Raw genomic sequence first — 17,848 nt, forward strand, 5'->3', positions numbered from 1 at the left:
AAGCTGATTAAACAGCATGATCATTACACAGGTGCACCTGTGCTGGGGACAATAAAAGCCAATTTAAAATGTGCAGTTTTGTCACACAACAATGCCACAGATGTCTCAAGTTTTGAGGGAGGGTGAAATTGGCATGCTGACTGTAGGAATGTCCACCAGAGCTGTTGCCAGAGAATTGAATGTTCATTTCTCTACCATAAACCGCCTCCAACATAATTCATAATTTTAGAGAATTTGGCAGCACATACAACTGGCCTCAAAATCGCAGACCACTTGTAACCACGCCAGCCCAGGACTTCCACATCTTTTATTTCACTGGTGGATTGTCTGAGAAGGGGAAAGGGGGGGGGGGGTTGAGGAGTATTTCTGTCTGTAATAAAGCCCTTTTGTGGGGAAAAACTCATTCCAATTGGCTGGGTCTGGCTCCCCAGTGAGGTGAGCCTGGTTCCCAAGTGGGTGGGCCTATGCTCTCACAGGTCCACCCATTGGCTGCGCCCCAGCCCAGTCATGTGAAAGGAAAAGGAAAAGTATGATACACTAAAGCCTGGCTTCCTTTGACACTCATGAACACATGCCTCTGAATACAGATATCAGTTAGTTACAGTGGGCCAAATCCTAACTGGAGATCTGTGCACGTAACTCTGACTTTCATGTATATCATTCATGAATATCAATTTGAGACTAAATTTGAGTTAAGAGCATGGATCTCAAGTTAGGATTTGGCTTAAGTGATAAGCTAATAAAACAAAATACCTATTCAGGATAACCTCACTTGTTGAATATGTATATATATATGCCATCCCATTGGGCACACACTGGTTGAATCAACATTGTTTCCACATTAAACCAACGTGGAATAGACGTTGACTTGACGTCTGTTCCCAGTGGGATTTAGCAAATGCTTTTATCCAAAGCCACTTACATATGGGTGGCGTCAGCGGGAATCGAATCCACAGCCCTTGGTTTGCAAGTGCATACTTCATGCTATACATTCTGTGTTCTATTTAATTCTGTGGTAGCCCTGGACTTGGAGGCAGATGAGTTCTGGGACTATGAGCATCAGGTGGACCTGGAGGCCTTCAGCACTAACACCTTCTACAGCATCCTACTAAAACACAGTGTGTCTGTCACCGCTAGACTGAGCCAGCTCAGAGGAGAGGTATAACCTTGCAGAAATGGAATAACAATAGTATTATAATGTAACTCTATATATAACTCTATAGGATTCGATTTTTTTTATAGATTGAGCAACATGATCTCACAAACTCACAGCTATTTGTCATATACTGTATGTACATGTATTTCTATAGGTAAGCCAAACCTCGCACCAAACCTCTCACTCTCACCTTCCCAAGCCTCAAATATCCCAAACGTAAAGTCCAAGTAAATTGAGACAATGTCATATTGTATAGTCTTCTCATATTGTATGTCATATTGGAATGCTTGTGTTTTTTTTGGGTTACACCCGTTTTTCACCATATTCAGGGCCGGTCCTAGCCTTTTTGGGGCCCTAAGCACCTCATGGGCAAAACATTTTAGTGGCCCCACTTTTAAAATTGGAGAGAAGAAAATGACATTTTAAAAGAAGTTTGCTGCAATTCCACAGATTTTGTCATGGGTTGAAGAAGATTTAGCAATTTTATAAAATATTTTATGCAATTCTACTCATTTTGTTATGGGGCAGAGAGAAAAATATGCAGTTTTATCGCTCATTTCCATCAATTCTACACATTTTGCCATAGAGTGGAGATAATTCTTTAAAACTACAAAAATGTTTCTGCAATTCTACAAATTTTTCCATGAGTTATGCCATGTAGGGTTAAGTGCCTTGCCCAAGTGCACATCAGCACATTTTTCACCTTGTTGTCTCGGGTATTTGAACCAGCGACCTTTGGAGGTCAGGGCCCCTGCGCAAGTGCCCTGCATGCCTGGTTGGTAATTTGGCCATGATTAGTACAAGTTTAGATAGCTGGCTAAACTAATTTACCAATCTAGAAATGTTTTGTTGACATGGGTCAATTGAGTGACTGTCAGTGACTGACATAAGAGAAAAACGGATGTATGTTTATGCACAACCAAATTGCACCTCGTGTATTCCGTTTTTATAACTCAACAGTAAGTTGAACATTTATTTTTGGGTCTGGGGCCCCTTAGTGCCAAGGTGCCCTAAGCGATCACTTATCTTGCTTATGCCTGGGGCCGACCCTGACCGTATTGGTCTTTCCTGTTTGTGGTTAGAGTATCGGAGAGTGGTTAAGATTATTACACTGCTCCGGGGAGCTGGGCCGATAACGATGTACAGTAATATGAGCAGCGTGGACCCTGCAAGTCTTTGTGAACCCTGTTTCGGAGACAGAAACTTGCTATGCTCTACTGTGTGTGTGTGTGTGTGTCTGCAGGTGAAGGACCTGTATCAGGGGGTGATGGGCAAGCTGAAGGGGCTCCAGCTACAGCCGGGCTGGTCTGCAGTTGGGAAGACCAAGGAGGGCTATGAGAGGCTGCGGAGGCAGGTGTGTGTTACCCTGACCTGAATCAAACACATGCTACTTGCGCTGTACAAATACCAACGGAGCTAATGAAATAGTCCCAGAAGTGCAAACATCAAGCTAAATCAAGTGCACCTTGTATTTGACCCAGGTCTCATTGTTTCACATGCATTGCATTCTATACTAACATTGTGGTAAGTAAAGTACTGCAATACTAGATGCTATCCCCCTGTTGCCATAAGAGGGCATTGTCATGTGCCACTGTCATCCACTGTTGCTTCCATCTCTCCCACTAAACATCACCAGGTGGAGCAGGAGGTGATCCGACGCAGGTCCCTGGCCCAGCAGCTCAGACATCTCTTGGACAGTCAGCTCGGGGTCCTGAGGACAGAGCTGATGGCCCAGCAGATGGTGCACAGGAACTTCGGGGCCCATCTCAGGGAATGTGTGAGGCTACTGGGCCAAGCAGTGGACAACACTGACCACCCTCTCTGGGATGAACACCCACAACAGTAATGTCTGAATCTGTGTCCCTTGTCTCTTCCTGTCATGCCTGTGTGTTCTGGAAAGAGCTTTGAACTACAGCTGTTTTTAATTGGCCAGGGGTTTTAATGAGAGTGTTACAGTTTTTCTCAATCCCGTGCAAGCATGTCTTGGACCAATGTTGTCGTTTTACAAAACAAAGTCCACAAAACACAGAACGCGGTGTCCTTTTGCAAAACTCAAAACATAAATACATTCATCAAAACTATATTATACTGTCAAAATTGCTAATAAATTCATCAAAAGACCACGACTGCCTGCAAAAAGATTAACGCAACCATACTTATCGAGTCCAAGCAGACAAAAGAGAAAGTTAGTCTGTCTCTTTAAAAATTCCAGTAGATTAACACATTTTCTTTGTAGTCACTAAATCATGATGGTCAAAATTGGAAGAACAACTATCCAAAGGTGCATAATTATAGGTAATTACTCTCCTTTTATGCATATTTCACCAAACAATTTTATACACATAAAATAAAAAAACAAGCACATTGTGTGCAGGATTCATTCATTGGTATCATCACTATCCAAATCCATGTATTCAATACATAGCCTGGTTAGTGCATAGTTTTGTAGATTTTCCATTGGCACACAGAAACAATCCACAATAGAAATAAGGAAATGTTAATGCATTGCAGGAATACAACTTCTATGAATGTACAGGCCTCAATCTACACCAAAGCAAAGCTGTAAAATGGAAGGTCACAATGTTGGAGATGATGACTTAGAAGTAACCCAACTTCATTCTATACATGTCTGCAATATTGTAAAAAAAACTAAAAAACATGTGTCCCTATTGTCTAGATATTTCCCTATATTGTACATGGTATGACACTGATAGCGTGATTTAGAATTTAGTAGTGTAATGCAGTAGTATTTACTTATTTGTCACGGTTGTCGTAGGAAGGAGCGGACCAAAGTGCAGCGTGTGTGTCGTTCCACATTTTATTTTCACTGTGAAACTATGCAATACATACACATAAACTAAAGAACAACAAAAAAACGTGACGCAGAGGTGAAACATACACTAACTCAGAAACAATCTCCCACAAACCCAGGTGGGAAAAACACCTGCTTAAGTATGATCTCCAATTAGAGACAACGATGACTAGCTGCCTCTAATTGGAGATCATCCCAAACAAAACCTAGAAATAGAAATACAAAACTAGAACATAGAAAAACTAAACTAGAAAACCCCCCTGTCACGCCCTGACCTACTCTACCATAGAAAATAATAGCTTTCTATGGTCAGGACGTGACAGTACCCCCCCCCCCCCCCCTCCCCCAAAGGTGCGGACTCTGAATGCACCAACACACAAAAAAATTGGGAGGGTAAGGGAGGGTGACAAATGTCTATGGCTGCTCTGGTGCAGTACTCAGAACCTTCTCATCCCGCGGATCCTCCAGCAGAGGAGGCGGCTCCGGTTCGGGGCATAATCCCCGCTCCGCCCGCTGATCCCTCCGCTTTTGTGTCACCGGACTCCGGATCGTCGCCGAATGACCCGGACTGCGGGCCGTCTCAGGAGGTTCCGGACTGCGGGCCGTCTCAGGAGGTTCCGGACTGCGGGCCGTCTCAGGAGGTTCCGGACTGCGGGCCGTCTCAGGAGGTTCCGGACTGCGGGATGTCTCAGGAGGTTCCGGACTGCAAAACGTCGCCGGAAGCTCCGGACTGGGAACTGTCGCCGGAAGCTCTGGACTGGGAACTGTCGCCGGAGGCCTGATGCGTGCGGCTGGCACAGGTGGCGCCAGACTGGTAACACGCACCTCAGGGCGAGTACGGAGAGCAGGAACAGGACACACCGGACTGGAGAGACTCACTGGAGGCCAGGTGCGTGGAGCAGGTACAGGTGGCGCCAGACTGGTAACACGCACCTCAGGGCGAGTACGGGGAGCTGACTCAGGTGGCACCAAACTGATAACACGTTCCTTTGGGAAAAATCTGTGCATCCTCCACCAACTCAACAACTCTCCCATATCTCTCTTCTCCTGGATTGGCTCTGGTTCCCTCCTCGGCCCCGCCGACTGCTCCATGTGCCCCGCCCCAACATTTTCTTGGGGTTTCTGTGGCCTTCCTTCCCGACTTCATAGCTGTCCCTCCCTCGCTGCTTCCGCCTGCTTCCCTGGCAGGCTCTTGTCTCCTGCCACTATTCCTTCCAAAGTCCAGGATATACTCCTCCTAATCTCCTCAAAAGTCCACTGGTCCATACCACGCTGCTTGGTCATATTGTGGTGGTTAGATTCTGTCACGGTTGTCGTAGGAAGGAGAGGACCAAAGTGCAGCGTGTGTGTCGTTCCACATTTTATTTTCACTGTGAAACTATGCAATACATACACAAACTAAAGAACAAAAAAACAACAAACCGTGACGCAGAGGTGAAACATACACTAACTCAGAAACAATCTCCCACAAACCCAGGTGGGAAAAACACCTACTTAAGTATGATCTCCAATTAGAGACAACGATGACCAGCTGCCTCTAATTGGAGATCAAACCAAAAACCAAACCCAAACCAAAAACCAAACCCAACAGAAATACAAAACTAGAACATAACATAGAAAAACTAAACTAGAAAACCCCCCTGTCACGCCCTGACCTACTCTACCATAGAAAAGAACAGCTTTCTATGGTCAGGACGTGACATTATTGCCAGAAAGAGTGAACACATTTCTCTTCGAATGAAAATATGTGTTAATATTCAGTCAACAAAACACTTAGATGACATTTGTATTTAAAGTTCAGCAAAAGTTGGTCTAAGATATGCAAGTCAGATCCAAAGGCAAGAAAATAAGACGTTCTGTAAATGTATTTTAAGAATTTGATCATTGCTGTTCTGTTATTGATACGTTTCAATACAGACCCAAAAATTGCTTGTAAATGATTAAAAAAAAAAAATAACTCACCTCTCATTGGTCTGTTAATTAAGATCAGGGGTGTCAAGCTTGACTCCTGGAGGGCAGCACATCAAATCAAATCAAATTGTATTACCACATATGTCAAATATAACTGATGTAGACTTTACAGTGAAACACTTGCTTACGAACCTTTCCCAATAATGCATAGTTTAAAAATAATATTACAAATAAAAGAGGAACCAACAAAAATGAAATACACAACAATGGAGCGACAGTACCAGTCAAAAGTTTGGACACACCTACTCATTCAAGGGTTTTTCTTATTTAAAAAAAAAACTATTTTCTACATTGTAGAATAATAGTGAAGACATTAAAACTATGAAATAACACAAATGGAATCATGTAGTAACTAAAAAAGTGTTAAACAAATCTAAATATTTTTAATATTTGAGATTCTTCAAAGTAGCCACCCTTTGCCTTGATGACAGCTTTGCTCACTCTTGGCATTCTCTAAACCAGCTTCATGAGGTAGTCACCTGGAATGCGTTTCAATTAACAGGTGTGTCTTGTTAAAAGTACATTTGTGGAATTTCTTTCCTTCTTAATGCTTTTGAGCCTATCATTTGTGTTGTGACAAGGTATGGGTGGTATACAGAAGATAGCCCTATTTGGTAAAAGACCAAGTCCATATTATGGAAAGAACAGCTCAAAGAAGCAAAGAGAAACGACAGTCCATCATTACTTTAAGACATGAAGGTCAGTCAATGTGGAAAATGTCAAGAACTTTGAAAGTTTCTTCAAGTGCAGTCGCAAAAACCATCAAGCGCTATGATGAAACTGGCTCTCGTGAGGACAGCCACAGGAAGGAAGATGCAGAGTAACCTCTGCTTTAGAGGATAAGTTCATTAGTTACCAGCCTCAGAAATTGCAGGCCAAATAAATGCTTGAGTTCAAGTAACAGACATCTTAACATCAACTATTCAGAGAAGACCGCATGAATCAGGCCTTCATGGTCGAATTGCTGCAAAGAAACCACTACTAAAGGACACCAATATGAAGAAGAGATTTGCTTGGGCCAAGAAACACAAGTAATGGACATTAGATCTGTGGAAATTTGTCCAAATTTGAGATTTTTGGATCCAACCACTGTGTCTTGTGAGACTTTGTAAGGGCTATTTCTACCAAGAAAGAGAGTGATGGAGTGCTGCATCAGATGACCTGGCCTCCACAATCACCCGACCTCCACCCAATTGAAATGTTTGGGATAAGTTGGACCGCAGAGTGAAGGAAAATGCAACCAACAAGTGCTCAGCATATGTGGGAACTCCTTCAAGACTGTTGGAAAAGCATTCCAAGTGAAGATGGTTGAGAGAATGCCAAGAGTGTGCAAAGCTGTCATCAAGGCAAGAGGTGACTACTTTGTTGAATCTCAAATATAAAATATATTTTGATTTGTTTAAAACTGTTGTTTACTACATGAATCCTTCCATGTGTTATTTCCTAGTTTTGATGTCGTCACTATTATTCTACAATGTTGAAAATTGTAAAAATATAAAGAAAAACCCTTGAATGAGTAAGTGTGTCCAAACTTTTGACTGGTACTGTATATATACGGAGTACCAGTACCAGATCAATGAGCAGCAGTACGAGGTATGTGGTGAAATTGCCATACCAAGCGGTGATGCAGCCACTCAAGATGCTCTTGATGGTGCAGCTGTAGACATTTGAGGATCTGAGGGCCCATGCCAATTCTTTTCAGCCTTCTGGGGGGGAAGAGGAGCTGCCGTGTCCTCTTCACGACTGTGTGGGTGTATGTGATGATGTGGACGCCAAGGAACTTGAAGCTCTTGACTTGCTCCACAACAACCCCTTCGATGTGGATGGGGGCATGCCCCCCCCTTTTTCTCCTATAGTCCACAATCAGCTCATTGGTCTTACTGACATTGAGGGAGAGGTTGTTGTCCTGGCACCACACTGCTAAGTCTCTGACCTCATCGCCGTTGGTGATCAGGCCTACCACCGCTGTGTCGTCAGCAAACTTGATGATGGTGTTTGAGTCATGCGAAGCCATGCAGTCGTGGGAGAACAGGGAGTACAGGAGGAGACTAAGCACACACCCGAGGGGCCCTCGTGTTGAGGGTCAGCGTGGAGGATGTGTTGTTGCCTACCCTTACCACCTGGGGCCGGCCCGCCAGGAAGTACAGGATCCAGTTGCAAAGGGAGGGGTTCAGTCCCAGGGTCCCTAGCTCGGTGATGAGCTTGTTTATCCTTGCCTTTAACAGCAGTTATATTATGATCAATTAACAACAAAGGAGAAATGAAAACCACCAGGAATACAGCAGCTCTTGAAAACAGGAGCTATACAGCCAAGTTAGATAGACCTTGCTATGCTTTGTGGTACACAGTTAGAACCTTGCGTTTTCCCAATGCCTGACAATGTGACCTGACCAGAAAAAAACTCTGTGCCCTATGATCTTTAATACAGTGTTGTTCAGAGGGTGGCGTCACTGGCATCTGAGATGGCAGAGCAGGTGTCGGGGGAGTGCCAGCGGCAGGGGGCATGGGCGACCCTGGGAGAGGGAACAGGGGCGAAGCTTCTGTGTCCTGACACTGGCTCAGTCCTTAGCAAGGAGGACATCATAGGTGAGACCTCTTACCATACTGCACCAGGCTTGAAACTGAAGGCTTAATCATTAAATAACGGATACAGTATCTTACAGTACAGGCACACGACTGCAATAAACAGTCATTCTAGAATCTATTATCTGTCCCTAGACAGATAATAGGTTATACGACAGATAATAGGTTATACTCTAGGCTCTATTATCTGTCCCTGCTAAATTTGAGAAGTTCAGAGAAATACATATTTTATATGAATGAAGATAAATAAATAGTAGTTACACACAGGAGTCACCCTGATTTGTGTTTCATTCACTCCAAAGCTGTAGCGAGTGAAATGACACCACCTTGTGATAGAAAGATGTTATGTATTTGTCAATGGGACAAAAGGGCCAATATATAATGTAAATCAGTCTACGCTCAAGTCAGATTAATTTTGCTTCATAGACACATTGGCTGTGGTAAGAGACTTAAGCCAGATTTACTGAAATATTGTTATAACGTTTGACATATTGCTTCCTATGAGGTGGATCAAATCCTTCTCCAACTTCATTTCTTCCAGCCCCTGACGGGTCAGTGCGTGCCTGTGGAGCAGTCCATGCAGACTCTATCACAGGTCTCATACTACCCAAACCCCACACCCACATGCTCCTGGCCAGCGGGCACAGTATGCCAGTGCCCCCTGACTTCTTCCTCCACCCTCAGACTGGCAGACTGCTGCCCGTAGCTGGCAACGTGGGCTATGACCCAGCAAGCTCTACCCTAGTCTTCACAACAGACTCATGTACAGGTGAGTCAAGTGCGCTGTGTGGTAACCACAACTAGAGATCGATAGTACATGCATTACGACTTCGTAATGCACTTTAACTTTGTAAGTTTACGTACAACAAGTTCACATACAAACAATTCACACTCTTTCACTTTTAAAAGGCATAGTAATGATTTAGATTCACTCAAATCCAAATGTATGATTTAGATAAGGTTGTAGATACTTAAAATGTCCTGCTCCTTGTTATCAGGGGATATGAGAAAGTGGGAGTTTCCCCTCCTGCCGTTTGTGCCATACCCCCTCTCCCGCCATTCAGCCCAGCCCGTGACCACCCAACTGAGGGGCCTCCGCCCTGGACAAAGACTGCTGCTAGGGAGACCCATGTGTGACCCTGACACAGGCGTCCTGGTGCCCATTTTAGCTGTGACCATCCACCCTCAGACTGGGCTGGTGTACCCCCTGGGAGGTGTGCATGTGTGCCCCCTCACCCGACTGCCCCAGCCCATCCAGGTGGGCTCTCCCATGTTGGACCCCATGACAGGAAATGTGGTGCTGACTGCCGGAGTCAGTCTAGATCCAATAACAGGTCAGTACTGCCTGGGTGAACAAATTACCCACATAAATACTGTAGTATTACTATATTTATATAGTATTCACTGTAGTGTTTTACAGGCTTTACTAAAGTGTTTTTGCGGTCACCTTATAGGCCTACTGTCATTAGCATATGGATTGGTTGTGCATTGGTGTCTAGTTGTAGGTTAGTTTTCTAGTGAAATTGTTGACTGGAGCAAATCGAGTCTGAGTCAATACCAAGAGACCAGAAGGGGGACAAGAGGTCTGAGATAGTCAAGACCGCGACCAGAAACATACGAGTCCAATTCAAGACCATGATTGTAATTTTGTCAAATCACCACCATAATAAGAGTTCTAAATGTCCAGTATGGATTTATAAAATAATGATTATAATAATATCAAAATAATTAGAATTTATATTGTTATTCTCAATGATTTTCTGATTTAATCTTTTCATATTTATTTTTTTTAAATCAGGATTTTTCTTTGCTAGTCTCTGGGGATATAAATCTAGCTAGCTAAGTCAGCCATTGGCTAGGCCATCAGAAGCTAGATAAAGGCATCTACAATTCAACTTTACAAAAACATGGAAACTTCTGCCTTCTTGAAGGCCAACAAGTCACTGAGCAATAGCGAGCAGTAGTTTTCCTATGGTCCAGCTAGCTAGCTTTTGTTGCCGGCTAGTTTGCAGAGGCTGCAGCAGGTGTTATCAAACAGGATGTTGTTGCTCATTTGTTAGCTTCTCCTTTTTCAAGGATAACTTTCAAAAATAAGTTAATTTTCAAATTATCATCATCTGATGAGTGGGACTGTGTTTTTTATTGCAGCGTGCTTGCGGTTGTTAGCCATCTCTTTGAAAATAAGTTATGTGTATGAAACATTGTTGCATATAACGTGGAACTGACAGCATTTTAGCAACATGAAAATGTATTAAAATCTGTTCATATACACCCCCAGGAAGAATATGATACTGAAAAAAATAAATAATAATCTGACAAGTGACCAATTTGGTCATTTTCACGTTTTCATAAATTCTTAGAATGTTTGGGAATTACATATACTAAGGGATTTGTGAAAATGTTATAGCAATCAATATAGAGTGAGAAAGCGGCCATGGGTTTGGACAATTAATAGACACCGCAGTGGATAGCGATTTACATTTGCGGATGTAATGGTTTTCTTTAGAGAAGTAGAGGAGTCAGGCGCAGGACACAGGGATAAATGTAAACAAACGTGTTTACTAAAAATATCAATAAATCTTCTCATAGGAAAATACATAGTTTGGAGAAACACCTCCAACTACACACAAAACAGGAAACAATCACCGACAAGACAAACAGGAAATGCAGAGGTTAAATAATTAACATAATTAGCTAAATCAAAAACAGGTGTACACAATAAAGACAAAACCAAACGAACAGTGAAACATCGATCGGTGGCAACTAGTAAGGTGACGTCGGTGACGTCGACCGCCGAACGCCGCCCGAACAAGGAGAGAGGCCGACTTCGGCGGGTGTCGTGACAGCGGAAAGTGATTTACATTTGTGGATTGGTGATTTACATTTGTGGACTGGTGATTTACGTTTGTGGATTGCTGATTTCACATTTGTGGAAAGTGATTTATATTGGTGGATTGGGAATTTACATTTGCGAATACATTTGGTATGATGTTGATCCCATACACCTCATTCTGACCATTTTACTCACCGGAGCAGAGCTGATTAGGCTGTTTACATTTTATCTACTGTGTTCTTGACTAACTATAACTTTTTTTGCCTATGTTTATGATCATATTCAGCAGTTGTTGCACGTTTGTAAATTCATCAGTTGTTCTGCGCTCTGGCACAGTCAGACGAGAGTGCTCTGAAATTGGAGTAGATAGCCAGAGTGAATTTGCGAACGCAAAAGATATGCTAACTGTATAACAGTTGTTCAAGTTATTGCTAGCTAACCAAATGACACCTGCATCTCTAGCTGTGTATAGCCACCGAAAAACAATATGATATGAGGGGAAAAAGTCAGTCACTCACCCACTCATCCAATGGCAGGACATGACATCCTTCTAGCACAGGCCTGGGCAATTATTTTCCATGGAGGGCCACATTAGAATATCTTTTTTGCCATTGCGGGCCAGAATCTTATTACAAAATCAAATCAAATTTTATTGGTCAAATACACATGGTTAGCAGATGTTAATGTGAGTGTAGCGAAATGCTTGTGCTTCTAGTTCCGATCATGCAGTAATATCTAACAAGTAATCTAACAATTTCACAACAACTACCTTTTACACACAAGTGTAAAGGAATGAATAAGAATATGTACATATAAATATATGGATGAGCGATGGCCGAACAGCATAGGCAAGATGCAGTAGATGGTATAGAGTACAGTATAAACATATGAGATAAGTAATGTAGGGTATGTAAACATTATATAAAGTGCCATTGTTTAAAGTGACTAGTGAAACATTTACATCCAATTTTTAATTATTAAAGTGGCTAGCGATTTGAGTCAGTATGTTGACAGCAGCCACTCAATGTTAGTGATGGCTGTTTAACAGTCTGATGGCCTTGAGATAGAAGCTGTTCTTCAGTCTCTCGGTCCCAGCTTTGATGCACCTATACTGACCTCGCCTTCTGGATGATAACGTGGTGAACAGGCAGTGGCTTGGGTGGTTGCTGTCCTTGATGATCTTTTTGGCCTTCCTGTGACATCGGGTGGTGTAGGTGTTACAGCCCGACAGGATGCTCTCGATTGTACATCTGTAAAAGTTTGTGAGTGTTTTTGGTGACAAGCTGAATATCTTCAGCCTCCTGAGGTTGAAGGGGTGCTGTTGCGCCTTCTTCACCACGCTGTCTGTGTGGGTGGACTATTTCAGTTTGTCCGTGATGTATACGCAGAGGAACTTAAAACCTTCCACCTTCTCCACTACTGTCCCGTCGATGTGGTGCTCCCTCTGCTGTTTCCTGAAGTCCACGATCATCTCCTTTGTTTTGTTGACATTGAGTGTGAGGTTCTTTTCCTGACACCACACTCCGAGGGCCCTCACCTCCTCCCTGTAGGCCATCTCGTCATTGTTGGTAATCAAGCCTACCACTGTAGTGTCGTCTGCAAACTTGATGAGTTGGAGGCGTGCATGGCCACACAGTCGTGGGGGAACAGGGAGTACAGGAGAGGGCTGAGAACGTACCCTTGTGGGGCCCCAGTGTTGAGGATCAGCGGGGTGGAGATGTTGTTTCCTACCCTCACCACATGGCGGCGTCCCGTCAGAAAGTCCAGGACCCAGTTGCACATGGCGGCGTCGAGACCCAGGGTCTTGAGCTTAATGAGGAGTTTGGAGGGTACTATGGTGTTAAATACTGAGCTGTAGTCGATGAACAGCATTCTTACATAGGTATTCCTCTTGTCCAGATGGGTTAGGGCAGTGTGATTGCGATTGCGTCGTCTGTGGACCCATTGGGGTGGTAAGCAAATTGGAGTAGGTCTACGGAGTCAGGTAGGGTGGAGGTGATATTATCCTTGACTAGTCTCTCAAAGCACTTCATGATGACAGAAGTGAGTGCTACAGGGCGATAGTCGTTTAGCTCAGTAACCTTAGCTTTCTTGGGAACAAGAACAATGGTGGCCCTCTTGAAGCATGTGGGAACAGCAGACTGGGATAGGGATTGATTGAATATGTCCGTTATCACACCAGCCAGCTGGTCTGCGCATGCTCTGAGGATGCTCTGAGGTTTTGGTAGTGGGCTGTGTCGGTGGCACTGTATTGTCCTCAAAGCGAGCAAAGAAGTTGTTAAGTTTGTCTGAGACATCGGGGTCCGTGACGGGGCTGGTTTTCTTTTTGTAGTCCGTGATTGACTGTAGACCCTGCCACATACCTCTCGTGTCTGAGCCGTTGAATTGCGACTCTAATTTGTCTCTATACTGAGGCTTAGCTGTTTGATTGCCTTGCGGAGGGAATAGCTACAGTGTTTGTATTCGGTCATGTTTCCGGTCTCCTTGCCCTGATTTAAAAGCAGTGGTTCGAGCTTTCAGTTTTGCGCGAATGCTGCCATCAATCTATGGTTTCTGGTTGGGGAAGGTTTTAATAGTCGCCATGGGTACAACGTCACTGATGCACTTGCTAATAAACTCGCTCACCAAATCAGCGTATACATCATTGTTGTTGTTCGACCCTATCTGTAACATATCTCAGTCCACGTGATCGAAGCAATGTTGAAGCGTGGATTCAGATTGGTCAGACCAGCATTGAACAGACCTGAGTACAGGCGTTTCCTGTTTTAGTTTCTGTCTATAGGCTGGGAGCAACAAAATGGAGTCGTGGTCAGATTTGCCGAAAGGAGGGCGAGGGAGGGCTTTGTATGCGTTGCGGAAGTTAGAGTAATAATGATCCAGAATTTTGCCAGCACGGGTCGCGCATTCAGTATGCTGATAAAATTTAAGGAGCGTTGTTTTCAGATTAGCCTTGTTAAAATCCCCAGCTACAATAAATGCAGCCTCAGGAAATGTGGTTTCCAGTTTACATAGAGTCCAATGAAGTTCTTTCAGGGCCGTCGAGGTGTCTGCTTGGGGTGGGGGATATACATGACTGTGATTATAATCGAAGAGAATTCTCTTGGTAGATAATGCAGTCGGCATTTGATCGTAAGGAATTCTAGGTCAGGTGAACAAAAGAACTTGAGTTCCTGTATGTTGCTATGATCACACCACAACTCGTTAATCATAAGGCATACACCCCCGCCCTTCTTACCAGAGAGATGTTTGTTTCTGTCGGCGCGATGCGTGAAGAAACCAGGTGGCTGTAACGACTCTGATAACGTATCCTGAATGAGCCATGTTTCCGTGAAACAGAGAATGTTACAATCTCTGATGTCTCTCTGGAAGGCAACCCTTGCTCGGATTTCGTCTACCTTGTTGTCAAGAGACTGGACATTGGCGAGTAGTATACTTGTGAGCGATGTGCCCATCTACGGAGCCTGACCAGAAGACCGCTCCGTCTGCCCCTTCTGCGGCACCGTTGTTTTGGGTCGCCTGCTGGGATCCGATCCATTGTCCTGGGTGGTGGACCAAACAGAGGATCCACTTCCGGAAAGTCGTATTCCTGGTCATAATGTTGGTAAGTTGACATTGCTCTTATATCCAATAGTTCCTCCCGGCTGTATATAATAAGTTTTAAGATTTCCTGGGGTAACAGTGTAAGAAATAATACATAAAAAAAACGAAATACTGCAAAATACTGCATCTCTGTCAGCGCCGGAAGTTACAGGATTATACATAATGTGTATGACTGTTGACAGATATATCTACTGTAAATCACATCTTGATATGTTACTTATTTTACTTTTTTAACATGCAGAGAAATAAACCACATCCATGTTCTCCTTTTGGTAGGTATTTTCATTATTAAACATGCAATGAACTACATGGAGGGAAAAGTACACTGTGCATTCAGCACCACGGACAGAACTCTTGTTAACGGGTATGCACAAAAACACAAGAAAGAGAGAGAGCTCAACATTACATTTAAACTACTCAATCAGTGTGAGGAGTGAAGTCTCTGGTGGGAATTGACTAGAGAAGTGAAGTCAGGTATAGTTTCTGACGTCACTATGTGCAGGTTTGTTGAGAGGCGAGCATCAGTAAGAGATGATCTGTGACTTGACTTGTTATATTTCATCACTGAAAATGTCAGTTCACATACATAGGCTGACCCAAACAGTACAAACATCTTCTGAACATGACTCCTAATCTTTGGAAAGTTTTGTTCAACAAAAGATGCATAAAACCTTGTCAGTGTCAATTAAATAGTTCTCCAATCACTGACTGAAGATCGATAAGCTCAAGTTGCAGGTCAGTGGAAGCGTTATCCACATTGAAGGTGAAAGGAGAGGAAACCAACAACATGTCATTTTCCAACACTTTGAAATCCTCAAAACGACAAGAAAACTCACCATTCAAAGCACGCAGCAGCGATGGATACTTCTCCCGCAGGTCATCTGATAGGGAACAGACTAGTAGTGTCGGAAGGTGGGTGAGATTGTTGGCTTCTACTTGGCGGGTCAGGAGGAGTAATTTTCCCTTGAAGGCTTTGACAAGGCTGTACATCTGATGTGCAAAGGTTCCTTCCCTTGTAGTTTGGAATTCAGTTCATTCATGAGGGCCATGATGTCCACGGTGAAGGCAAAATCAGCCAACCATTCTTTATCTTGCAGTTTAGGGAAATCCACATATTTTCCTTTCATTTGCAGAAACTCAGCAATCTCCGACTTCAGGTCCCACACCCTTTTAACCTCTTACATCTAGATGTTCCGCTAGCGCGAATTACAAACTCCTCAAAAATCCAAAAACTTCAATTTTTCAAACATATGACTATTTTACACCATTTTAAAGACAAGACTCTCCTTTATCTAACCACATTGTCCGATTTCAAAAAGGCTTTACAACGAAAGCAAAACATTAGATTATGTCAGGAGAGTACCCAGCCAGAAATAATCACACACCCATTTTTCAAGCTAGCATATAATGTCACAAAAACCAAAACCACAGCTAAATGCAGCACTAACCTTTGATGATCTTCATCAGATGACACTCCTAGGACGTTATGTTATACAATACATGCATGTTTTGTTCAATCAAGTTCAATCAGCTTTTTACATTAGCATGTGACGTTCAGAACTAGCATACCCACCGAAACTTCTACTTTACACCCAATGTTGTTTTGGTTCCAAATAATCCATAGTTATATCCAAATAGCGGCGTTTTGTTCTTGCGTTCAAGACACTATCTGAAGGGTGACGCGCCGGCGCGTATCGTGACAAAAAAATTCAAAATATTCCATTACCGTACTTCGAAGCATGTCAAACGCTGTTTAAAATCAATTTTAATGCGATTTTTCTTGTAAAATAGCGATAATATTCCGACCGGGAGACGTCGTTTTCGTTCAAAGACTGAAAATGTAAAATGGACTCTTCACGTGCATGCGCACGCCCGTTTCATTGTTCTCAGATCGACCACTATCCAAATGCGCTACTGTTTTTCAGCCAGGGACTGCAGAGTCATCATTCCCCATTCTGGCGCCTTCTGAGAGCCTATGGGAGCCTTAGAAAATGTCACGTTACAGCAGAGATCCTCTGTTTCGATAAAGAGGCTATAGAAGGCCAAGAAATGGTCAGAGAGGGCACTTCCTGTATAGAATCTTCTCAGGTTTTGGCCTGCCATATGAGTTCTGTTATAGTCACAGACACCATTCAAACAGTTTTAGAAACTTTAGGGTGTTTTCTATCCAAATCAAACAATTATATGCATATTCTAGTTTCTGGGCAGGAGTAATCAGATTAAATCGGGTACGTTTTTTATCCGGCCATGAAAATACTGCCCCCTATCCTAAACAGGTTAAGCACCTTCCCCAAACTCAGCCATCTCACGTTTGTGTGGCAGGGGAGATCTGCATGACCCGACTGTCTCTTCCAACAGTGAGACAAACTACCTGTGGTTTAAACATTTTGCTCTTATGAAGTTTACCACTTTAGTGACTGTATCCACAACATGGCTCATTTTCAGAACACATTTACAGAGCACCTCCTGATGAATAATGCAATGCAGGAAAATAATTTTCTAATCTGGGTTCAGCTCAGCTACTTGATCGTGCATTCTTTTCAAAAGGCCAACGTTTTTTCCTGTCAAGTTTGGGCACCCATAAGTGGTCACACTGGATAACTTTTCAAAACTCAGTCCCAGCTTTGCCACACACTTATTAACCTCCTCCAATAAATATTTCCCTGTGGTTGTGCTCTTCATTGACTGCACTGAAGCAAACTCCTCTGTAATTTCAAAGTCTGGGATTTTGCCTTGTAAGAATATCAACAACTGTGCCGTGTCACGTGGTCTCACCCAGGGCCAAAGACAAATAGATGAAATCCTTTACCTTGTCTTTCAACTGTTGTTCCATATTCTCTGCGATGTTCTCAACACACCGGGTCACTGTTCGTCTTGACAGCGAAACATTTTC

At 43.2% G+C, this 17,848-nt stretch overlaps 1 protein-coding gene across 3 annotated transcripts in view; it reads left to right on the forward strand.

The window, feature by feature from the left end:
• LOC123729204 (uncharacterized) overlaps nucleotides 1-17,848 on the forward strand; it is a 66,926-nt gene that overhangs the window by 12,006 nt on the left and 37,072 nt on the right. For all 3 annotated transcript variants that reach the window (XM_045703439.1, XM_045703440.1, XM_045703441.1), the window contains exons 11-16: nucleotides 1,020-1,159; nucleotides 2,400-2,510; nucleotides 2,793-2,998; nucleotides 8,368-8,525; nucleotides 9,064-9,291; nucleotides 9,521-9,856. In XM_045703439.1, the coding sequence (XP_045559395.1) occupies nucleotides 1,020-1,159; nucleotides 2,400-2,510; nucleotides 2,793-2,998; nucleotides 8,368-8,525; nucleotides 9,064-9,291; nucleotides 9,521-9,856 (1,179 nt within the window). The remainder of the gene's footprint in view (nucleotides 1-1,019; nucleotides 1,160-2,399; nucleotides 2,511-2,792; nucleotides 2,999-8,367; nucleotides 8,526-9,063; nucleotides 9,292-9,520; nucleotides 9,857-17,848) is intronic.

This window comes from Salmo salar, chromosome ssa20 (assembly GCF_905237065.1).
Source record: "Salmo salar chromosome ssa20, Ssal_v3.1, whole genome shotgun sequence".
NCBI classification, from domain to species: Eukaryota; Metazoa; Chordata; class Actinopteri; order Salmoniformes; family Salmonidae; genus Salmo; species Salmo salar.